General features: G+C 42.3%; 1 protein-coding gene across 1 annotated transcript in view; it reads left to right on the top strand.

Annotated features, from left to right (window-relative positions):
• Nucleotides 1-215: 215 nt before the first annotated feature.
• Nucleotides 216-21423, top strand: part of TAFA4 (TAFA chemokine like family member 4) — a 129558-nt gene continuing 108350 nt past the window's right edge. Inside the window, exons 1-2 of the mRNA XM_032648068.1 lie at nt 216-229; nt 5889-6004. Of these exons, the coding sequence (XP_032503959.1) occupies nt 216-229; nt 5889-6004 (130 nt within the window). The remainder of the gene's footprint in view (nt 230-5888; nt 6005-21423) is intronic.

Genomic DNA, 21423 nt, shown 5'->3' on the forward strand with positions numbered 1-21423 from the left:
GGCATTGTAAAAAACCCACAATTTTGCTACTGGAAATCTACATCATTTCAGCATTAAAATGCTAATGGATTCCTGTCTTTTTTGTTTTTCAAAATAGGTCTTCCAAGCTAAGATAATTTTTTGGAACTGCAGAAGTGGTCCTAGCTACCAATGGGAACTTGGAGTCACTCTGAAATACATCCTGGAATAATTGTGTTTGACTGGAACCAAATCTTATGAAGTCTCCAAGGTAAAGTGATTTTAACACATACCTAGAGATGGTATCTTTACGAAGCATAAAGAATTTAGCCAAACTGAGTATCTTAGAGTTGATGATCCTTTATAAAAGCCTTCTTTTTATGTTGAATTTCTGGGAATTTGGGGAGGTTAAAAAATTTTAGCTCTCATCTTTGAAATTATTTCAGTTTGTAAGGCAGTGTTTCAGCTCTTCAGCAGGGTAAATGGTGATATTTTTAAGGTAAAGCGATTTTGTTTCACATTTGGGCAAAATTGTTCAATGTAGAAGAAATTGAGGTATCACAGTAGATGTAGTAGGTGAGAAATCCTTTTACTGGCGGAGGGGGTCCTAGATTATTGAATGAAATAAAGAATCATTGCTCAATAGCTGCCCACTTATCTGTAGGCATTTCTCAGGGGAATCATAGCTATTGTTAAGTAAATACTTAACTTATAAATACTATAGGCACTGGGAATTTGTAACTATTCAACCCGCACTGGTACGTAGAGTTGTCCATGAAGAAGAAGTTAGGAATTATCATCCGAGATTAGGAACAGTGGCCCTTGAGACTTTTGATTTGGGGTTTGCTGTTGGGATCCAACCAGGAAAACAGAAACCATCCTGATAATGTGGAACAGAGGGAAGTGAATTCAGGGAACTGGTTACACGTGTGATGGGAGAGTCAGAGACGTTAAGCAGAAGATACAGAGGCAGCCCAGAGATCAGCAACAGCGGGAAGCTTCTGCCATCCTGAGGCTGGTGGGACATAGGAGGGCAGTACTGCTGATCAGTGCTTAGGGGAAGGGACCTTCAGCAGCAGCTGGATCCATAGTGGGCCCTTCTCTTGGAAATTGGCACTGTGGAGGAGACATGGCCACTCCATAGCACCTACCAAGACAGAGAAGGTGGGGAGAAATACCCTGCCCTTTCCCTTCCACCCTCCAGGCTCCAGCCAGGGTCTCCTATTGGTTAAGCCCAGCCAGGAGCCAGGTGATTCAGGAGGCTGGGAAATGCAGTGTATGGGTGTTACCCAGGGGAAGGGGAAAGAATGGTTCTGAGGGCAAAACAGGCCCAGGCTGGCATAGAGTTTATATTTGAAACCTCTTCCCATGACATTTTAATGAGCGTGGCACAGGCTTTTCTACCTCAGAGGATGAGTCTTCTCTTGAGGCTGATTCTCCCAGCCCCACCAAGTAAATTATGCATATGCTCTGGAATCTTCTGTCTGAAGATGGACAGTAGTGGTCTGTGATGCACTGCCCAGAAGCCCCTTCAGGAATGAAGGATTTATTCCCTCAACCGTTGGGAGTATTACAGAAGATGGCCTACAGCTTCTTTGAATTGTCCTCAATTCAAAGAGCCTCCTTCTTGCTGGGGGACTCGCCCAACGATCCAGTGGTTAAGACTCCACACTTCCAATGCAGGGGGCGCAGGTTCAATCCCTGGTCAGGGAACTAAGATCCCACATGCCATGTGCTGTGGCCAAAAACAAACAAACAAACAAAACAAAACAAAGAGCCTCCTTGCTGAAGATTTAAGATTTTCCCTTATGTCCAAGTATAAAGGCCTGGCCCCTCACTCCAACTTGGTACCGCAGAGAAGGGGCGTCTCAGCTTTGGAACTCTCCGTAGGGTTATCCGAGGCTGTTTCCTCCTTCTGTCCTGCCTTCTTCTCGCCCCTTCCCTTCCGCAGGTGATTCTCCCTAGAGCATCCTTTAAATAACCCCCTGCTCATCAATTTCCATCTCACAGTTGGCCTCCCAGGGTAACCAACCTTTGAGACTCAGATCATCTCAGACATGCTCTCCAGATTTGGTAAACTCCGTTCAGACAAGTTTAGGTGATGCAGGGACTGATAAACACATGGAGACTGAATTTCACTTATGCTTTAGGTGGGAGGGATTATAGCTCACCTGAAAGACCTAGTCTGAATTTGGAGACTCTAAATTGGGTGGGGCACTGTGGTTAGAGGGAGGGCAGCCAACCCGCCAAGCAGGAAAAAGTGGAGGATAGAAAAGTTAAGAAGCCAGTAGGAGACCCGTTGTTTTAAACTGCTAAACTTGGCAGATTTGTTATACAGCAATAGAAAACTAGTACTCCATTCATTTGACTCTTTGAAAGTTTGCTTTTTGGGCCACTAATTGCTACAAACTGGAAACCGGGGTACCTGATCCAGCTTGCAAATGTGTTTTGTTCAGTCTGCACTGTGGTCTTTTTTTTTTAATTTATTTTAAAATCTATTTATTTATTTTTATTTTTGGCTGTGTTGGGTCTTCATTGCTGTGTGTGGGCTATCTCTAGTTGTGGCGAGCAGGGGCTACCCTTCATTGCGGAGCGCGGGCTTCTCATTGCGGTGGTTTCTCTTGTGGAGGAGCACAGGCTCTAGGCACGCGGGCTTCAGTAGTTGTGGCTCGTGGGCTCTAGAGCACAGGCTTAGTAGTTGTGGCGCACGGGCTTAGTTGCTCCACGGCATGTGGGATCTTCCTGGACCAGGGCTCGAACCCGTGTCCCCTGCATCGGCAGGCAGATTCTTAACCACTGCTCCACCAGGGAAGCTATGCACTGTGCTTTTAAAACAAAGAAAATGGGGCTTCCCTGGTGGCATGGTGGTTGAGAGTCCTCCTGCCGATGCAGGGGACACGGGTTCGTGCCCCAGTCCGGGAAGATCCCACATGTCGCGGAGCAGCTGGGCCCGTGAGCCATGGCCGCTGAGCCTGCGCGTCCGGAGCCTGTGCTCCGCAACGGGAGAGGCCACAACAGTGAGAGGCCCGCGTACCCGCCCCCCAAAAAACAAAAAACAGAAAAAACAAAGAAAATGGAATTACTTGCCAACATATAAAGTGTGTAGACTGCATATCAGAAAACGGCTTTTCTTTAAAAGTCGTTCCTGGCATCACTTGGAGCAGCTGCTCCTAGACAGGTCTCTACACTACCTACTGTTCACCAGTGCTTTTGACCCAGGCAGCCTACGCATTTATTTAGAGATATTTGAATTTTTGATCCTTGAGTAAGAAGGATAAGCCTTTGTAACAATTAGATCAGTAACTGATATTGGGGTTAACAGCTGAAATTTTAAAACATTATCGGTGAGAGGGGCTTCCCTGGTGCCGCAGTGGTTGCGAGCCCGCCTGCCGATGCAGGGGGCACGGGTTTGTGCCCCGGTCCAGGAAGATCCCACATGCCGCAGAGCGGCTGGGCCCGTGAGCCATGGCCGCTGAGCCTGCGCGTCCAGAGCCTGTGCTCCGCAACGGGAGAGGCCACAACAGTGAGAGGCCCGCGTACCGCAAAAACAAAAACAAAAACAAAAACATTATCGGTGAGATAGAGCACCTCATTCAAAAATTAGCAAATATGGAATTCTGAACCTACATGCTTTCCCTGTTAGTAATAAATTAATAATCAATTTCCTGAAGTGGAAATATAATTAAACAATAGCACCTCAAGCTCACATAGGCTTACGTGTATATTCTTTGCCACCTTTAAAACTGATCCTAGGGTTCCTACTTACCACGTGTGTGTGCCAAGGTGGGGGAGACAGAATACATGCTTTGTAAAATTAAGGCATGTGCAGGCCCTTCAAAGCAAAGAGACCCTATGTTTCCATGTAGGTTTAAAATTTTCAGGGTTTCCAAGGCAGGGGGCAAAAAGATGTCAAGCTTTGAGTCCCTTTTAACACCGTGCTCTTCAAAGATAATCTTAGAATCTTGTCTTACTGTGGTTGCTTCAAAGGCAGATTGAGTCTCAAATCAGGGAGCAATACGAGATCTTTCAACAAGATCTATTTGACTAACTTGTGAGAGGTCACAACCTACTTCCCAGAGTGTGATGTGGGCACCAGGTCCCCAAGGCTGTGCCTTCCCTTGAGCATGGAATCATGGTTCTGGTTGAGGCACTGTGGCTGACAGCCGGGAGGTGGCTAGACCCTTCCTTCCAGGATTTCCTCAGAAGCTTTGCCTCTAGTGTTACCCAAACAGGGATCCATCCCCATGGGCCATGTCTTTATTGTCTGCCCATGAGTGTTTATACATCTTGTGTATGTGAAAAGGGGGTTCCTTTGATCCTCTGTGGTGGATGTTTTATCCTAAATACCGTGAGACATGTGCCAGGCAGAACCTAGTATCACTGGAGTTTCAAACGCCAAGAACTCTGACTCTTGCTTGAAAAAGTTAATAAAAAAAAAATAGCAAAGATAAAAGTTAATCAAGTGCTATCTAATTTCTCTATAATATCAAAAAGGGCAGAAAGTTAGGGAGAGGCTTGGCATGCATACTGGCTATTTTCTTTTTACTTACTCTTTTTTTGGGGGGGGGAGTTGTTTTAGAATAGACCACACAACCATATCTGTGACCTGAATTGTCTTTGAGCAACTGTCTGGTTATTGTCCATTCATATGAGGTGAAGTTTATTTTCCCAGGTTTATTGAGATGTAATTGACACATAACACTGTGTATGTTTAAGGTGTACACTGTGTTGATTTAATGATGGTCAATTGCAAAATGATTCTCAGCATAGTATCAGCTACCACCTTCCTACTATCACATAGTTACCTTTTTTTAAAATTATTTTTTGGTGATGAGAACATTTTTCTTAGCAACATTCAAGTATATGATACAGTATTATTAACTATAATCACCATGCTATACATTAGATCCCCAAACTTGTTAATCATGTAACTGAAATATTTGACCTTGGGCTAATATCTACCCATTTTCCTCACTCTCAACCCTTCGTAACCACCATGCTACTTAACCTGTTTCTCTGAGTCTGTCTTTTTTAGATTCCATGTGTAAGTGAGATCATACAGTATCTGTCTTTGTCTGACTTATTTCACTTAGCAATAATGCCCTTAAGGTCCATCTAAAATTTTGTATATGGCAAGATTTCCTTTTTTCTCATTGCTGAATAATATTTCATCATATCTATCTCACATCTTCTTTATCCATTTATCTGTTGACATCTATATGAAGTTGTTTCTCTATTCACCTGTACTTGCTCATATTCCCATCAAACTTTGAGATTGGATTAATAAACTATTCAGCCAGGCTTCTAGGCAGAGGGCATTAATAAACAGAGGAACCAGGGGAAATCTCTTGAGCCTGGTGTGAAAATTTCTGTGTTTTTTTCTGATGAGGAAACCACATATCTTCTATTTGAATCCGGCTCTAAGTATGTCGCTTTTTAAATTTCATGCTATAAAATAGTATATAACGCCCATGTTCTATCAGGGCCACTCAGGCTACACTCTAGGGATTCATAAATAGACCTCTCACCGAGGCATGAAGCTAACTTCGAAAACTTTTACACAGGGAGATCAGCTCAGTGCTTTGTGACCACCTAGAGGGGTGGGATAGGGAGGGTGGGAGGGAGATGCAAGAGGGAGAGGATGTGGGGATATATGTATGCATATAGCTGATTCACTTTGTTATACAGCAGAAACTAACACAACACTGTAAAGCAATTATACTCCAATAAAGATGTTAAAAAAAGGTATTTATTGAAAATTGAGTGAATGGACAGTGCAAATAAGGTTGGATTGGCCTTCAGTTTCCTTGTGGGGGAAGAAGTCCATAGTTGAGCATCATCCACTGCTTTCCCCACCTTCTCAGGATGGTGTTTGCTGAAAAGCCTTGTGTCACTCAGCCCTCCCTAACTGCATCCTGCTTTCTTTCCAGGATGAGAGTCTGTGCTAGGTCGGTCTTGCTGTCTCACTGGCTCTTTCTGGCCTATGTGTTAATGGTGTGCTGTAAGCTGATGTCTGCCTCCAGCCAGCATCTCCGGGGACACGCAGGTAAGCCCTTTAAGCTCGTTGCGCGCCACTGAGATCAAGTAATAAAACCCTTTCAAACACCAAAGCCCACATTTTATTTTATTGTTTAAAATTTTTTTTAATTTAATTTATTTATTTTTGGCTGTGTTGGGTCTTTGTTGCTGTGCGTGGGCTTTCTCTAGTTGCAGTGAGCAGGGAGCTACCCTTCATTGCAGTGCGCGGGCTTCTCATTGTGGTGGCTTCTCTTGTTGTGCAGCACGGGCTCTAGGCACGTGGGCCTCAGTAGTTGTGGCACGTGGGCTCAGTAGTTGTGGCTCGCAGGCTCTAGAGCACAGGCTCATTAGTTGTGGCACATGGGCTTAGTTGCTCCGTGGCATGTGGGATCTTCCCCGACCAGGGTTCGAACCCATGTCCCTTGCGGGTTCAAATCCCACAGGGATTCTTAACTACTGTGCCACCAGGGAAGCCCCCTAAGCCCACATTTTAGACACAGGTAATTGACAAAATCTTTTGATGGTGTGTAACTAACCAGAGGAAGCATGAAATGCAACAGGGTAAAGCAGTTTAAGGGTTTGATGCTTAAAGCGTGTTGTTCTGGACATCTATCTAAAATGTCCTCCAGGTTTTTCCTTTTTTACCTTCCTGAGTACACTTTCATTTTTTCAGTGATTTTTCTCAAAGAATCCTGGAAAACCAGCAGCACTTTGTGATTATATACTCCATCTTCCTTTGAAGGCAGAACATCTTCATTAATAAACTTAAATGAACACTTCCAGGGCTATAGTGAAGGGAGCTTTCAGATAATTTTAAAACCCCTTTAAGAAAAGATGGTGAATGATTGAGAAAGAAAGGAACAAAAGAAAAAAAAAGCGGTGGTCACTTTTACACAGGACCTAAAATAGAATGTCTGAAGTTTTAGAGAATCATTCTGTTAATTTCTAGTGAGACCCATGGCTGTAGTTGCTTATTTCTAAAGAAAGATGAAAATAATCAGTAAAGTACCTGTGTGTGTGTGTTCCTGTGTGTTTCTTGTCCCCTTTCCTTGTTACATCTACATTTAAAGTGACACAGACTTGGAAACTCCCCCGAGAATTGTGTTTTCCTAAATAATTCACATTTGTCAGTGGACTTGTCAAGCAATTAATTTGCTGTCTCTGCTTCAGTAATTGGAGGTGTGGCAGTGCCAGGCATGCTTTGACTTTTTAGTGAAAGAGTGAAGCTTGAGCCCTAAACTATGTACGCATCAGGATTGTAAAGTCTCTCTCCAAGAAAGTATGTAGAGAAGCTTGTTAGTTATCCTTACCCTCAGATATACAGCAGGTGAAGCTCTCTACTTACTTATTCTGATAAGTTAAGGTTAAGATTTAATTTTAGGCTTAAGTTTCTCTTTTAAATAAAGTTATTTATTTTTGGCTGCATTGGTTGTTTGTTGCTGACGCAGGCTTTCTTTAGTTGCAGCAAGCGGGGGCTACTCTTCATTGCGGTGTGCGGGCTTCTCATTGCGGTGGCTTCTCTTGTGGCAGAGCACGGCCTCTAGGCGCACGGGCTTCAGTAGTTGTGGCCCGTGGGCTCAGTAGTTGTGGCTTGCAGCCTCTAGAGTGCAGGTTCAGTAGTTGTGGCGCACGGGTTCAGTTGCTCCATGGCATGTGGGATCTTCCTGGATCAGGGCTGGAACCTGTGCCCTCTGCATTGGCAGGCGGATTCTTAACCACTGCGCCACCAGGGAAGTCCTAGGCTTAAGTTTTTTTTTTTTTTTTTTTTTGGGGTACGCGGGCCTCACTGTTGTGGCCTCTCCCGTTGTGGATCACAGGCTCCGGACGCGCAGGCTCAGTGGCCACGGCTCACGGGCCCAGCCGCTCCGCGGCATGTGGGATCTTCCCGGACCGGGGCATGAACCTGTGTCCCCTGCATCGGCAGGCGGACTCTCAACCACTGCGCCACCAGGGAAGCCCTAGGCTTAAGTTTTTAAACTCTCTCATGACTCAATTGTCCTTAAGCAATAGTTTCAAGAAGACAAGAAAATTAATGATTGAAATTTTAATGAATCAGCATAAAATCAATACCATTTGGCTGCTGTGAAAGTGCCCAGGGCTGGTTGGTTATTGTGCTGTGTATATTTTGGTGAGCTTGCTCTCAAGGATAGAGAATTTGAAGTCATCAGTCTTACCTGTTTGATACACATCTCGTTTCTTGGGTGCAGGTAGAGAGTCAGGCTAGTAAAGAAGCAAAGCATTTCGGGGTGGGGAGTTATCACCAGCACATTTCCAGATGTCAGAGAGATTATGATGAAAAATGATTAAACTTGGAGGAAACAGGGGACATGACTGAACCTTCAATATTTCTTTATTTCAATATTCACTTATTAAAAGGCATTATACTTAGGTTTTTTTTCTTCCAGGTTAGATTACTTATTTTTATCACCCCTCCACATCCAACATATACACACTGGTAGTCTTTTTAAAAAATTTTTATTGGAATATAGTTTATTTACAATGTTGTGTTAGTTTCAGGTGTACAGCAAAGTGAATCTGTTATACATATATCCATTCTTTTTAAAGATTCTTTTCCCATACATTCCACTACAGAGTATTGGGTAGAGTTCCCTGTGCTATACAGCAGGTTATTGTTAGTTACCTATTTTTTTAATTAGTTATCTGTTTTATACATATTAGTGTATATATGTCAATCCCAATCTCCTAATTTATCCCCCCAGCCCCCCAGCCCCCGACATTGGTAGTCTTTATGTGAACCTTCACTTTTAAATCTTTGTGGCAATCCTCATTTCATACCATAACCCTTTAAAGTTGGAAAACGTGGAACTGTAGTGATAAATCTAAATTAAGATTAGAATTGTGTACACAAGAGATGCAGTGTCTCCCATATAAGCAAAGACCCTCCTGCAACAGGGAGGGTGAGAAGTCTGAGCAAAGCCTTGGCAAGTTTTGCGCAAGAAATGAAATTTTCATCTTAGACTTTCTAGATGATTTTATTTGGATTCTCAGCCCATTTTTGGTTTCTTTTTGTCTTTTGGGGGATTCTTCCTGCTTTCGTTTTTGGAACTTAAGTCCTTCTCACGCCTTATCTTAACAACCATCAAAGCAATCAGGACTGGTTCCTGCCCACAATGGGCTCTGTTCTCTCACTGGGGCTGCAGGCTGCATGAAGAACCATCTTTGCAGAAGTACAGGCGTGCCTCGTTTTATTGCACTTAGCTTCTTTCTTACACTTTGCAGATCTTGCATTTTTTACAAATGCAGCGTCTTTTGGTGCCATTTTTCCAACAGCATTTGCTCACTTCATGTCTCTGTGTCACGTTTTGGTGATCTTCGCAATATTTCAAACTTTTCCATTTTTACTCTGTTCGTTGTGGTGACCTGTGATCCATGATCTTTGATGTGACCCTTGCAGAAAGATTATGGCTCGCTGAAGTTTCAGATGATGGGTAGCATTTACAGCTTTGAAGTATTTTAGAATGAAGGTATGTGAGTTGTTTTTTCAGACATAATCCTATTGCATACTTAATTGACTACAGTATAGTGTAAACATAACTTTTATATGCACTAGGAAACCAAAAAATTCACGTCTTGCTTTATTGCGATATTCCCTTTATTGCGTGGGTCTGGAATCAAATTGGCAAAATCCCTGAGGTCTGCCTGTACCCTTTGCATACCCGCAGATGAGGGCTCCTGAATCCTGTGGAGTCTTACTCCCTCGCGGGTTTCTTAAGCTGTGTCCTTGATGCCTGGAATATAATGGGTGCTAAATGAATATTTATTAATAGGCTCATTTTGCCCATTTGTCACCCTGTGATCAATGACGTAGTTTTCTCCTGGTGGTAAAAATTCCAGAAAATAATAGGCAGGTGTGAAAGGATAGGCTTTTAACTTTTTGTTGACTATTAGGGTTCTCCAGAGAAACGGAACCAACACAACTAGTTTATTATTGATTTAAGGTATTGGCTCACACAGCTATGGAGGTTGAGGAGTCTCATGACCTGCAGTCTGCAAGCTGGAGACCCAGGAAAACCAATGATGTGGTTCAAAGGCCTGAGAGCCAGAGAGGCAATGGTGTAGATTCCAGCCTGAGTCTGAAGGCCTGAGGTCCAGGAGCACAGAGGGCAGGAGATGGTCAATGTCCCAGCTCAACAATCAGGCAAAGAACAAATTCAACCTTCTTCTGCTTTTTTGTTCTATTCAAGTCCTCAAGGGATTGGATGAGGCTCACCCACAACGGGGAGGGCCATTGGCTTCACTCAGCCCCCAGCTGAAATGCTAACCTCTTCCAGAAACACCTTCACAGACACATACAGAAATAATGTTTAAGCAGATATCTGGGTGTCCCCTGGCCCAGTCACATTGTTAATTTCATATAGCCTTCTAGGTATTGTTTTATGTAGTCATCTATATTTTATATATTTTCTATACTGTTTTAGATTTTATGTATCCACACCTATCCTTCTAGAAAAAGGCATGTATATACCAGTATGTGTGTATGCACAGATGTCTCTTTATGCACCCTGTTTTGTGCCTTGATTTTTTTCCCCATTTAACAATAAAGTTTAGAGGTCTTTTCATGTGAGTGCGTGCAGATCTGTATCACTCCCTGTAACGTTGCATAGTCATCTGTTGTATGGATGTGCCATAAGTTATTTGATCACTCCCAATTTTGGTGGACATATCGCTTGTTACCGTATTTGTACGAATATGTATGTCCTGACTTCAGATGAATTCCTAATAGTGAGATTGCTGAATTAAAGTGCATGTAAATGTATGGGAGTAGGCTAATCTCTGTGACACATAGACCAAGTAAATATACATAATGGCTTAAATAAAAGAAATTGTATTTCTTGCTCATGAGTGCTGGGTGGGTAATACGTCAGCTGGATGTCCTCTACTGTGGTCTTCTTGGAACCACAGTGGATGGAAGTTCTAGTGTTTTCAACCCGCGGCCTTAAGGGTTGTTCTAGAGTGGTCTTCATTCCAGCCAGCTGGAAGGGAAGTGGGCGTGGAGGATACACCTGGGAGGTGTTGATGAACGGGGTTAGATGCTGACTGCGTCCCTTGAATTGTCCTGCCATTGGCTGCAGCTGAGGCCCATGGCCACACCTTACTGCCTGGGCTGCTGGGAAACATACCCTAGCTGTGGACCCAGTTCAAAGAGGAGACAATGATTTTTGGTGAGTATCCTGCAGCTTTTGACACAACGCATTAAAGTTTTGATAGTGCAAAGTGCCCTCCCAGACTTCTGGACTTAGTTATACTTACACCAGCAGTAATAGTACGATAACCCCCGTTTCCCCAGACCCTCATCAACTCTGGGTGCTATCGGTCTTACTGTTTTGCAAGTATGGTAATGAAAACTGCTGTTGGATTGTCTTGCAACTCTTTTTTTTTTTGCGGTACGCGGGCCTCTCACTGCTGTGGCCTCTAATGTTGCGGAGCACAGGCTCCGGGCGTGCAGGCTCAGCGGCCACGGCTCACGGGCCCAGCCGCTCCGCGGCATGTGGGATCTTCGCGTTCCGGGGCACAAACCCATGTCCCCTGCATCGGCAGGTGGACTCTCAACCACTGCGCCACCAGGGAAGCCCTTGCAACTCTTTTTGACCAAGTACTCAGTGTGCTGGGGGACTATTTGTTTGTTCTTCTTTGCACTATCTTATCCTTTATCCGTTTTTGTCTTGGCTCTATTGATTGTTTACTTGTCGATTTGTGAAAGCTCTTTGAAAATTGAGGACACCCGAGTACTTTGATCCTCATTTCCTTGTTTCTTCCTGCTTTTCCTTTGCCCACTACTCCCGTTCTAGTAAGGCTGTGTATTCCAGCAGGCTGTGTGAGTGAGTGAGTGAGTGTGTGTGTCTGTGTGTGTGTGTGTGTGTGTGTGTGTGTGTGTGTGTGTGTGAGAGAGAGAGAGAGAGAGAGAGAGAGAGAGAGAGGTGGACAGAGAGGGAACTGGCGGTGGCAGGGAGGTGTTGTACATTTCTCTGATGACCTTGCAGTGGCCATGTGGAGTTTCTTCCCAGAATTGCGCTCAGCTGGTGACAAAGTCAAGGGTCAGACCTGAGAAACTCTGGTCAGATTTTTGGGTGTATCTGAAACAGCCTGAGAGCGGGAGCAAGTTGCAGAGAGTTAACTGAAGAAGCCTCTGTGCGGTGTCCAGAGGACCCCCTGACACTGTCCCAAGAGTTTGTGGTTCATGCTGGCCAATTAAGGAACTGTGTCCCTAGGAAACCCTAGTTGGAAGTTTTTTGGATGCTTTTAATGGCTCAGATTAGGAAAGTGGCTTGTTGATGGCTATGTATGAACAAGGAGATATTTTACAATCCCATTTCCACTCATACCTCTAAGACAGAGAGGGAGGGGAAGAATGTGGGACACTGCCCCTAATTTGGGCAGATCGGATGGGATATTGTTAGGTGTGGACCGAAGTTTCATTTTAGTTCAAGTGTAAGAAACAAAAACACACCTAATTTTCACAGAATTGGTGGTAGGACTCTTTCTTTAAGGCACATGGCATTGATAATCTTTCACAAGAGTCCAGAGGTAGTATCTTTAAGGAATTAGAAAACACAAAAGGCCATTTTGTTGCTTTTAAAATCCTACCTGACATAATAATTGAGTAGGAGACATGGGCTTCTGTAGCCCAATCTGTAGGAAAGGTGTGAGAGCCATTTGGTAGGTTAGTTTCTTTTAAAAGGAAGCAGAGTTAACTCTATTATTTCTTCAACTAGCAATTTGTCCTTTAGTTCCCTGTCTCGCCCCTCCCCAGCCCCATATGTAACATCATTTCCCCATGAGAAGGCAGCACATGTAATGCAGTGGAAAGATGCTGATAGGTTCAGAAACTTGAGAGTCATTTGAAATTAATTAGCTGGTTACATGATGAGTTTGGGACACGAAACACCCTACATCCTGGAGATTTATCTCTGGGAATATTCGGACACTTCAAAAATTAAAATTTTCCCCTTTGAAAACAGAAGCATAGCTACTTTTCCGTTATAGTTGAGAGAGTTGGGAACTGGGGTGCTGCTGGTTTACAAGTTCATTTTAATAGTTCCATTTCTCCAGAGAGCTTTAAGTATGACTGGTTTGGGGTGTTTTCATTCCAGCAGATGCCATGGTGCCTAGCTGCTATTTAATATACTCTGTTACGCTGTAAAATCTCTTATTTAATATAGTCTGTCCAAAGTATTAAGGGCCCAAGAAACTGGAGCACAACTGAGAATGAGGCAGCAAAGCATAGGGGGTCTGGAGTCAAACATAACCCTGGTTATGCCACATCCCAGCTGTGTGACCTTATCCAGGTCACTTAACCTCTCTGAATTTGCTTCATTATCTGTAAAAATAAAATGATGTACGTGCCTACCTTATGGAATTATTGGAATGATTAGCTAAGAAAGTAGGTGAAGGGATTAGTACATAGTAAACACTCAATAAATGGTAGCTATTTTCATATTTAGAGGCGTCCAAAATGAAAAGGAGTCTGGAAATTTTCAAGGAGTGATTGACGGCTTTGTATGTGTAGGGAGATGTGATCAGTGGCTTAAGGTTTGAAGCTTTATCGTGTACAAGAGAAAAAGGCTTGTTTTTCATTGTCCTAGAAGCTGACTATAATGAAGACAGTTTCTTTATGAATACTGGGGTTTCAGCCCAACCTTAAGAAAAAAGAAATTTCTAACAAACAAGGCTTCAAAAGCTGAAAACAGAGTGACCGAAGGATGCTGAGAGCCCTTTTACCTGCTGGCCTTCAGCCAGATCTTCTGTAGAGGGGGCACCTCACTCTTGGGGGCTGGTGTCAAAAATTGTGACAGGTCTGAGATTTCTTGCAGGCTAACAGGATAGCATGTCAGTTTCCTGGATGCTTGCAGAAGACATGAGATCCCTGGGTCAGAGAAGAAGGATTTATTCTCACTGCGCACTAAGCAGCAGGCATCCAGGTTAGCTTACATTCTCCTTTCATACTTGGGCTGGTTAAAAAAACCTCTTTGGGGCTCAGTCTCTTCTTCTGTAAAGTGGGGATAATAAACAATAAAAGTCATCCTTAAAGAGTTGTAATGAGGAGTCACTTAATACCGGGAAAGTGCTCAGAATTGTGTTTGCGCAGTAAGTGTTTAATAAATGTTAGTCATCTTTATTGAGAACTGCCTTCTCCTTTTGAGTGAATCCCGTTTTATAGAGATTCTGTAATGTTTAAATTTATGGAGATTTAGGTTTTCTCTTTTCTCTGTTATAAATGATATATGCAGAATATGAATGTTGTTGGGCTTGTGTGCTTTGGTGCCTTGTGTTGTCTTTAACTTTGGTTAAATTGTATGAAGAGCGCACCTAAGTATGAAGAGTGCACCTATTTCTGTCCCCTATAAAGGCTGAATTTTTATAGGAACCCTGCTGATGATTTTGATTGGAATGACTGTTTTAGCCCTAATCTTCCTAATGGAAGAAACTTCTATTTCTTTCCAAGCAATACAGATGGTTTTGAAAAATATTTTGTCTGCATTGCCAGAGTTCTGACACTAGGGGGCAGGCAAGGCTTAGAAGAGCTAAATAGCGAGAAGCGGGACTCTAGCCTGATGCAGCCATTGTCTAACAGAAATGGGGGAGCCACATGGAATTTTAAATGTTTTATAACCACATTTAAAAAGTAAAAAGAAACACGTAGGTTAATTTTAATAGTGTATTTTATTTAATCTAACACACCCAAATATGATCATTTCAACCTGCGGCCCAAGCCACATTCTAAGGACTCAATAGCTACATGCAGCCAGAGGCCAGTGTAATCTGTTTAGTACAGGGTAATGAATTGGGTCTTAGCATTACTTTCTGAAAGATTAGAATTATGACTTATATATATTTTCATGGGTCAGTCCTAGGGCACAATGTATTATCTCCCTTTATTTCACTTAATTTCTTTTCGTGTTTTTGGTTTTAGTTCTTTTTATTTTCTTCCTAAATGATTGCATGTAAATTCAGGAAAAGCGCCAGGTAAGTGGGGTTTGTAGCCCTCATAAAGGGTGGGGAAAATGGTTCCATTTCCTAATGAACTGCCCATATGATCATTCTTTGCAAGAGCATATTTTTTAGGGAGAGAGAAGTAGCAGGATAATTTGAAAGTGTATGTGTGTGCGTTGGTGTGAGTGATGGCTTCAGCCATGAAGACATTTTAAAATAAATTAATTTATTTTTGGCTGCATTGGGTCTTTGCTGTGTGCGGGCTTTCTCTAGTTGCAGTGCGCGGGCTTCTCATTGCAGTGGCTTCTCTTGTTGAGCAGCACGGGCTCTAGTCCTGTGTGCTTCAGTAGTTGTGGCATGCAGGCTCAGTAGTTGTGGCTCGCAGGCTCTAGAGTGCAGGCTCAGTAGTTGTGGTGCACGGGCTTAGTTGCTCCGTGGCATGTGGGATCTTCCCGGACCAGGGCTTGAACCTGTGTCCCTTGCATTGGCAGGTAGATTCTTAACCACTGCGCCACCAGGGAAGCCCAGCCATTAAGTCGTAAAGTTATTCCCTGGAAGCTTACTTTGACCCATAATCAGTGTTTATCCACTGGAGTGAAATCCAGTGGTACAGTTTTTTTTTGTTTTTTTTTTTTTGCGGTACGCGGGCCTCTCACTGTTGTGGCCTCTCCCATTGCGGAGCACAGGCTCCGGACGCGCAGGCTCAGTGGCCATGGCTCACGGGCCCAGCCACTCTGCGGCATATGGGATCTTCCTGGACCGGGGCACGAACCCGTGTCCCCTGCATCGGCAGGCGGACTCCCAACCACTGCGCCACCAGGGAAGCCCAGATACAGTTTTAATATGGTTTCTTCCATGACTGTTCCCATCTTCCTGCCCTGCCCCCAATGAATGGTTACTTCTTTAACTGTATGGGTATATTTTTATGTAGGCAATTCTACGGGAATAACCTTTATTTTATAAACAAGAAAAAGATTTTGGAACGGGAGAAAAGCCTGTGTTTTGGTAGTGAAGAGGGCATCTATGTGATGATGCTTACTTGATTATCTGGGGAGTTTTCCACTAAAAAGCATGGAGGCCCTACCATATCTACGTTATATTTGAATCTTGCAAGGTGGAGCCCAGTCAACTCTATTTTTTAATAGTTGCCTGGTGGGTGTCAGAACCACTGATTCAGAAGAACAAAAAGTCAGGTTTGACTCAAGCTCTTGTTAAGCTACAGTTTGATTCCAGTGGTGATGAGTCTCCATTTCATTCTCACTACATGTTGCCAGGCTGAGCAGAGGTGTGTTTTCTCCCTCTAGCGGTGACCTCCGTATCCATCTCTTTGGAAGGACTGTGAAGACGCTTGGTCATTTTGCCCTGGCAGGGCTGTTCCTGGATGCTAAAAGCTTGTAGTGTGAGAGATTCCATTGACCTCCCTTGGACCCTACATTATTTTTCTCTAGTTCCATCTTGATAGGCTCGTCTTATTCTCGATGTTTCACAAGAAGGGAAAGGAACAGATTATGTGAGGTGTTAATATTTGACTTCTCATCTCCTTGCCTGCAAGTTCAAATCCCAGTGCCACCGTCAAGGTCAGCTTTGCAAAATATCTGACAGATGAGTGTGCTTCACATTCTTTTTCATGGGGAGGAAGGGTTGTTTCACTGACAGGAGAGTAAAGAATTTTAGTTCCTTAAACGAGCTTGTGAGCCACCCTATGTGGCAGAGCAGGCTTTTTCTCCTGCCCCCTTTTGTGTCTTTGAGGCAGAAGAGGCAACCCACGGCCTTGGAAGAGTTCTCTGGGTAGTTAGGGAAAAGATTCTCCTTACCCTTGAGAAGAAAGTTCCTCTTTCTTCTTTCAAGCCATGCACTTGAACTTATCTAAACAAAGCCTACAATTTGGGGCTTAAAAAGCCAGGGGTCAGTATATCATCTGTCAGCATTATCTGAGGAAATAAGAATCTTTTGTCCCATATAAGGAAAATAAAATCATTTGGTAAGAAGAATCAGCAGGGGTAAAGACGGTACAGGAAGGAAAAAGAGGTTTTGTGTCTTTCTAGGTGTAGCTTGGATGCTTGAAATATTTTGGCTCATATGGTGGTCTCAGAATAGCACAAGTAATATTATTAATATTAATTAATTAATATTATTGAATGGATACTCAAAAATCCATTAAAACAGATTAATTCACTCTGAGAAGACTGTGTGTTCAACAGTTAAAAACTTTACCACTCCTTATGCCATGTGCCATCAATGCGTATATTTTAGGGAATGTCTGAAATCAGATAAGAACTATAACCAATTTGAACAGGCTAGGAGGGCCTGAAGGTGGGAGCATCTCGGACTGTGCTCTCTTTTCCTGTTTCTTATCTGTTGTGGAGAGTCAGAAAGGGAAACAGGAGAGAACTTTGTTTCACGAAAAAAATAATATGGGCACAAAATGAAATAAATGAGTAAATCCACCAGCAGGTCATCTTTCTGTAGTTTGTCACTGACTTTGCACAGCTACCTGCTAAAGGGCTGGAAATTAATACCAGCAGTCCAGGGAGGGGGTGGGGGACTTGAACCGCCTGAACTTGGCACAGAGTTAAGGTGTGTGTCTTCTTCCCCCAAACCAAACACAGTTGTACGCTTTGCTATTGGGGAAGCGTTTGCAAGGCATGGTGGAAGCCATTTTTTGCAAGAGGAGCGTTGAGAGTCTGATTGGATTTGAGCCATAGAAGTGAACTTGTTGAAGTTTTCTCTGCCTGTCCCCCTCCACAGCTGTCCTGCGGTCATTAGGAAACTTCCAAACTGTCGACCAGTGGAGGCCAGCGACTTTTAATGGGGGATATTCTATGTATTTGAGCTTTTGCTGGTCAGTCTTATTCGATAGGAAATAATGACTGTATGTAAAACAAGAAAGCAACAATCAACAATGTTTTTCTAGTTAGTGGACGTCTAGAAACTTGAAACATTCACACTCAGCATTTTGGTTGCCAAGTGTGTGTGTGCGTGTGTGTGTGTGTGTGTGTGTGTGTGTGTGCTCCGGAAGAAAAATTACGGAGCTTGATCTCTCCAGGTGGGACCCAAAAGGTTATTAGCCTGTCTCTTCTGTACGTTGTGCTGATCTTGAGTTTGTTTTCCAATGTGCTGACTGGGTGACTCTTGGGTGTGTGACACGTCGGAACCTGGATTGTTTCTCTAAGTCACTGAAACCTTAAGTTGAACCCTATTAATTTTAGAATTTGTGATGATCCTGAAATGATAGGGTTGAAATTTACCCATGTGCCGTCTACGAAAGGAGATTTGCTAAGCAAATAAATAGTGTAAATATGTTTGCCTGGGAGCTGTTGAAGTTATCTTAAAAAATTGTCAAGTGCTTTGGAAGCATTTATATAACATGAAATAAAAATGCCTGTGCCTTGGCCCTGTGAGGTCCTAGCTATGTGAGTTATTGAATAACAGTTATTCAATCTCTGAGACTTTTGCTCAGTTTGCCTTTCCTGGAAATGGGTATAACAGCACCTTCTATCTCAAAGTGTTTTCGTGAGGTTTAAATAAAATAGTTCAGAGGAAAAGTTGGGGATTCCATCGGGAACTTAATGCATTATTTTGATTTTGTTTTTTTTTAAACAGCTTTATTGAGGTGTAATTGACATACAGTCAACTTTGCATATTTTTAAGTGTACAATTTGATAAGTTTTAACATATATAATGTATATATGTGTGTGTGTGTGTGTATATATATATATATATATGCACACCCATGAAAACCATCTCCATGATCAAAATAATGAATATACCCATCACCCCTGAAAGTTCTCTTGTGCCCCTTTGTAATCAGTCCCTCTTGCCCCTACCTCCACCGTTGCCAGGCAACTACTGATCTTTTTGCCATTATAGATGAGTTTGCATTTCCTGGAATCGTGTTTAAGTAAAATCATACAAGATGTATTCTTTTTTTGTTTGATTTCTTTCTGCATAGTTGCTTTAGGGTTTATCCGTGGTGTCCTGTGCGTCAGTAGCTCATTTCTTTTAACTGCTGAATAGTAGCCCATCCTGTGTCACACACTGTGTATCCATTCACCTGTTGATGGACGTTTGGGGGTGTTCCCAGTTTTGACTATTACAAGTAGAGGTGTTAGGAACATTTCTTACAAGTGCTTATATGAACATATGCTTTCATTTCTCTTAAGGAAGTACCTAGGGAACAGAATGCCTGGTTCATATGGTAGATGTACGATTGACTTTTCAAGAAACTGTCAAACGGTTTTCCAATGTGGTTGTACCAGCTCACACTCCCCCCAACAGAGTAAGAGAGTCTTAGTTCCTTCACATTCCTGTCAGCACTTGGTATGATCTGTATTTTTAATTTTAGCCCTTTCACTAGGTGGTAGTGATATCACATGGTGGTTTTAATTTGCATTTCCCTACTGACTAATGATGTTGTACATCTTACCATTTGCTTATCTGTATATCTGTGAAGTGTCTATTCACATCATTTGCCCATGTTTTTAAAAGTTGGATTGTTTTCTAAATATTGAATTTTGAGAGTTCTTTATATATTCTCAATATAATTTCTTCATCAGAGAAAGGAATTGCAAATATTTTCTCCCAGTCTCTTCATTCTCATAACAGTGTCTTTTGAAAAGCAGATTTTTTTTGGATAAAGTCCCACTTGCCAGTTTGTTCTTTTATGTACCATACTTTTGGTGTCTTTTTGCCTCTAATCTAAGGTCACAAAGCTTGTTTTCTGTGAAACGTTTTAATTTGAGTCTTTACATTTAGGTCTGTGATTCATTTTGAGTTAATTTGTGTATATGTTGTACTTTATTTATATATATTTATTTTTAAAATTTATTTATTTTTTTATATTGTACAGCTGCATCTGGTGGCAGGCTTTGTTTTTTTAAAGAAACCAAAAGGCAAGTAGTTAATATAATAAACATATATGTCATTATGTATAAGCTTGGGTATAGTGGTAACATAGATTACAAATAGAATCACTGTGAACTCATTAGTTATAAATAGAGAACAATAAAAATATGTTGGTTTAGGACTTAAAATGCCACTGTGATGCAACTTTCCAAAACATTTAACTCTATTTACATCGTGGCTGTATTCCTGGAAAATTCAATGTATATTAAAAACATGACAAAGGAAAAAAAACCCACAAAAAACTGTGGATGAATTTATATGTAAAATGTAGCCAAGCTCTGGGCCCAGGATAATAAAGATTCTTCACCAACATGAATGCCCACCAAAACATTTGTAGATTGTATGGGACGCAGGACAGTTGTTCATTCGGTGAGACTGCCCTATGCACTGTAACATGTCTAACGTCCAAGCCCCTTATTCCACCCTCCCAATCATTGTGGCAACGGAATACCCTTTCTCCTACAAATTTCCAAAGCACCTGTGGGGCAGTACTGGTCTACCATCTTTGAGCTGGCCCAGCGCTGTTGGAGAGATGGGGCCAGACTGAGTTCTCACTTCACTCTAGCTCTGCATTTATATGGATTGATCATGTCCATTTAAAAGGCTTAGTATACAGTTGGCATTTTCCTTCAACATTTGAAATACACAAAACTTTCACTCCAAAATTCCATTCCTAGGACTTTGTCTTTTCATTCACTCAAGCAATTCTATATACAAACAATAGATAGAAGGATATATATCACCCTTAACAGCAAATGCCTTTGAGTGTAGAGTTGGGAGATTGGGGTATGAAGTGGGGACTTTGACTTTGTACTTTCTTTTTTTAAAAAAATTTTTATATTTTTATACAGCAGGTTCTTATTAGTCATCCATTTTATACACATCAGTGTATACATGTCAACCCCAATCTCCCAATTCATCACACCCCCACCCCCACCCCCCGCCGTTTCCCCCCCTTGGTGTCCATACGTTTGTTCTTTATATCTGGGTCTCAACTTCTGCCCTATAAACCAGCTCATCTGTACCATATTTCTAGGTTCCACATATATGCGTTAATATGCGATATTTGTTTTTCTCTTTCTGACTTACTTCACTCTGTAGGACAGTCTCTAGATCTATCCACGTCTCAACAAATGACCCAATTTCGTTCCTTTTTATGGCTGAGTAATATTCCATTGTATATATGTACCACATCTTCTCTTCTTTATCCATTCGTCTGTTGATGGGCATTTAGGTTGCTTCCATGATCTGGCTATTGTAAATAGTGCTGCAAGGAACATTGGGTGCATGTGTCTTTTTGAATTATGGTTTCCTCTGCATATATGCCCAGTAGTGGGATTGCTGGATCATATGGTAATTCTATTTTTAGTTTTTAAGGAACCTCCATAGTGTTTTCCATAGTGGCTGTATCAATTTACATTCCCACCAACAGTGCAAGACAGTTCCTTTTTCTCCACACCCTGTCCAGCATCTGTTGTTTGTAGATTTTCTGATGATGCCCATTCTAACTGGTGTGAGGTGATACCTAATTGTAGTTTTGATTTGCATTTCTCTAATAATTAGTGATGTTGAGCAGCTTTTCATGTGCTT

This window comes from Phocoena sinus, chromosome 11, assembly GCF_008692025.1.
Source record: "Phocoena sinus isolate mPhoSin1 chromosome 11, mPhoSin1.pri, whole genome shotgun sequence".
Classification (NCBI taxonomy): Eukaryota; Metazoa; Chordata; class Mammalia; order Artiodactyla; family Phocoenidae; genus Phocoena; species Phocoena sinus.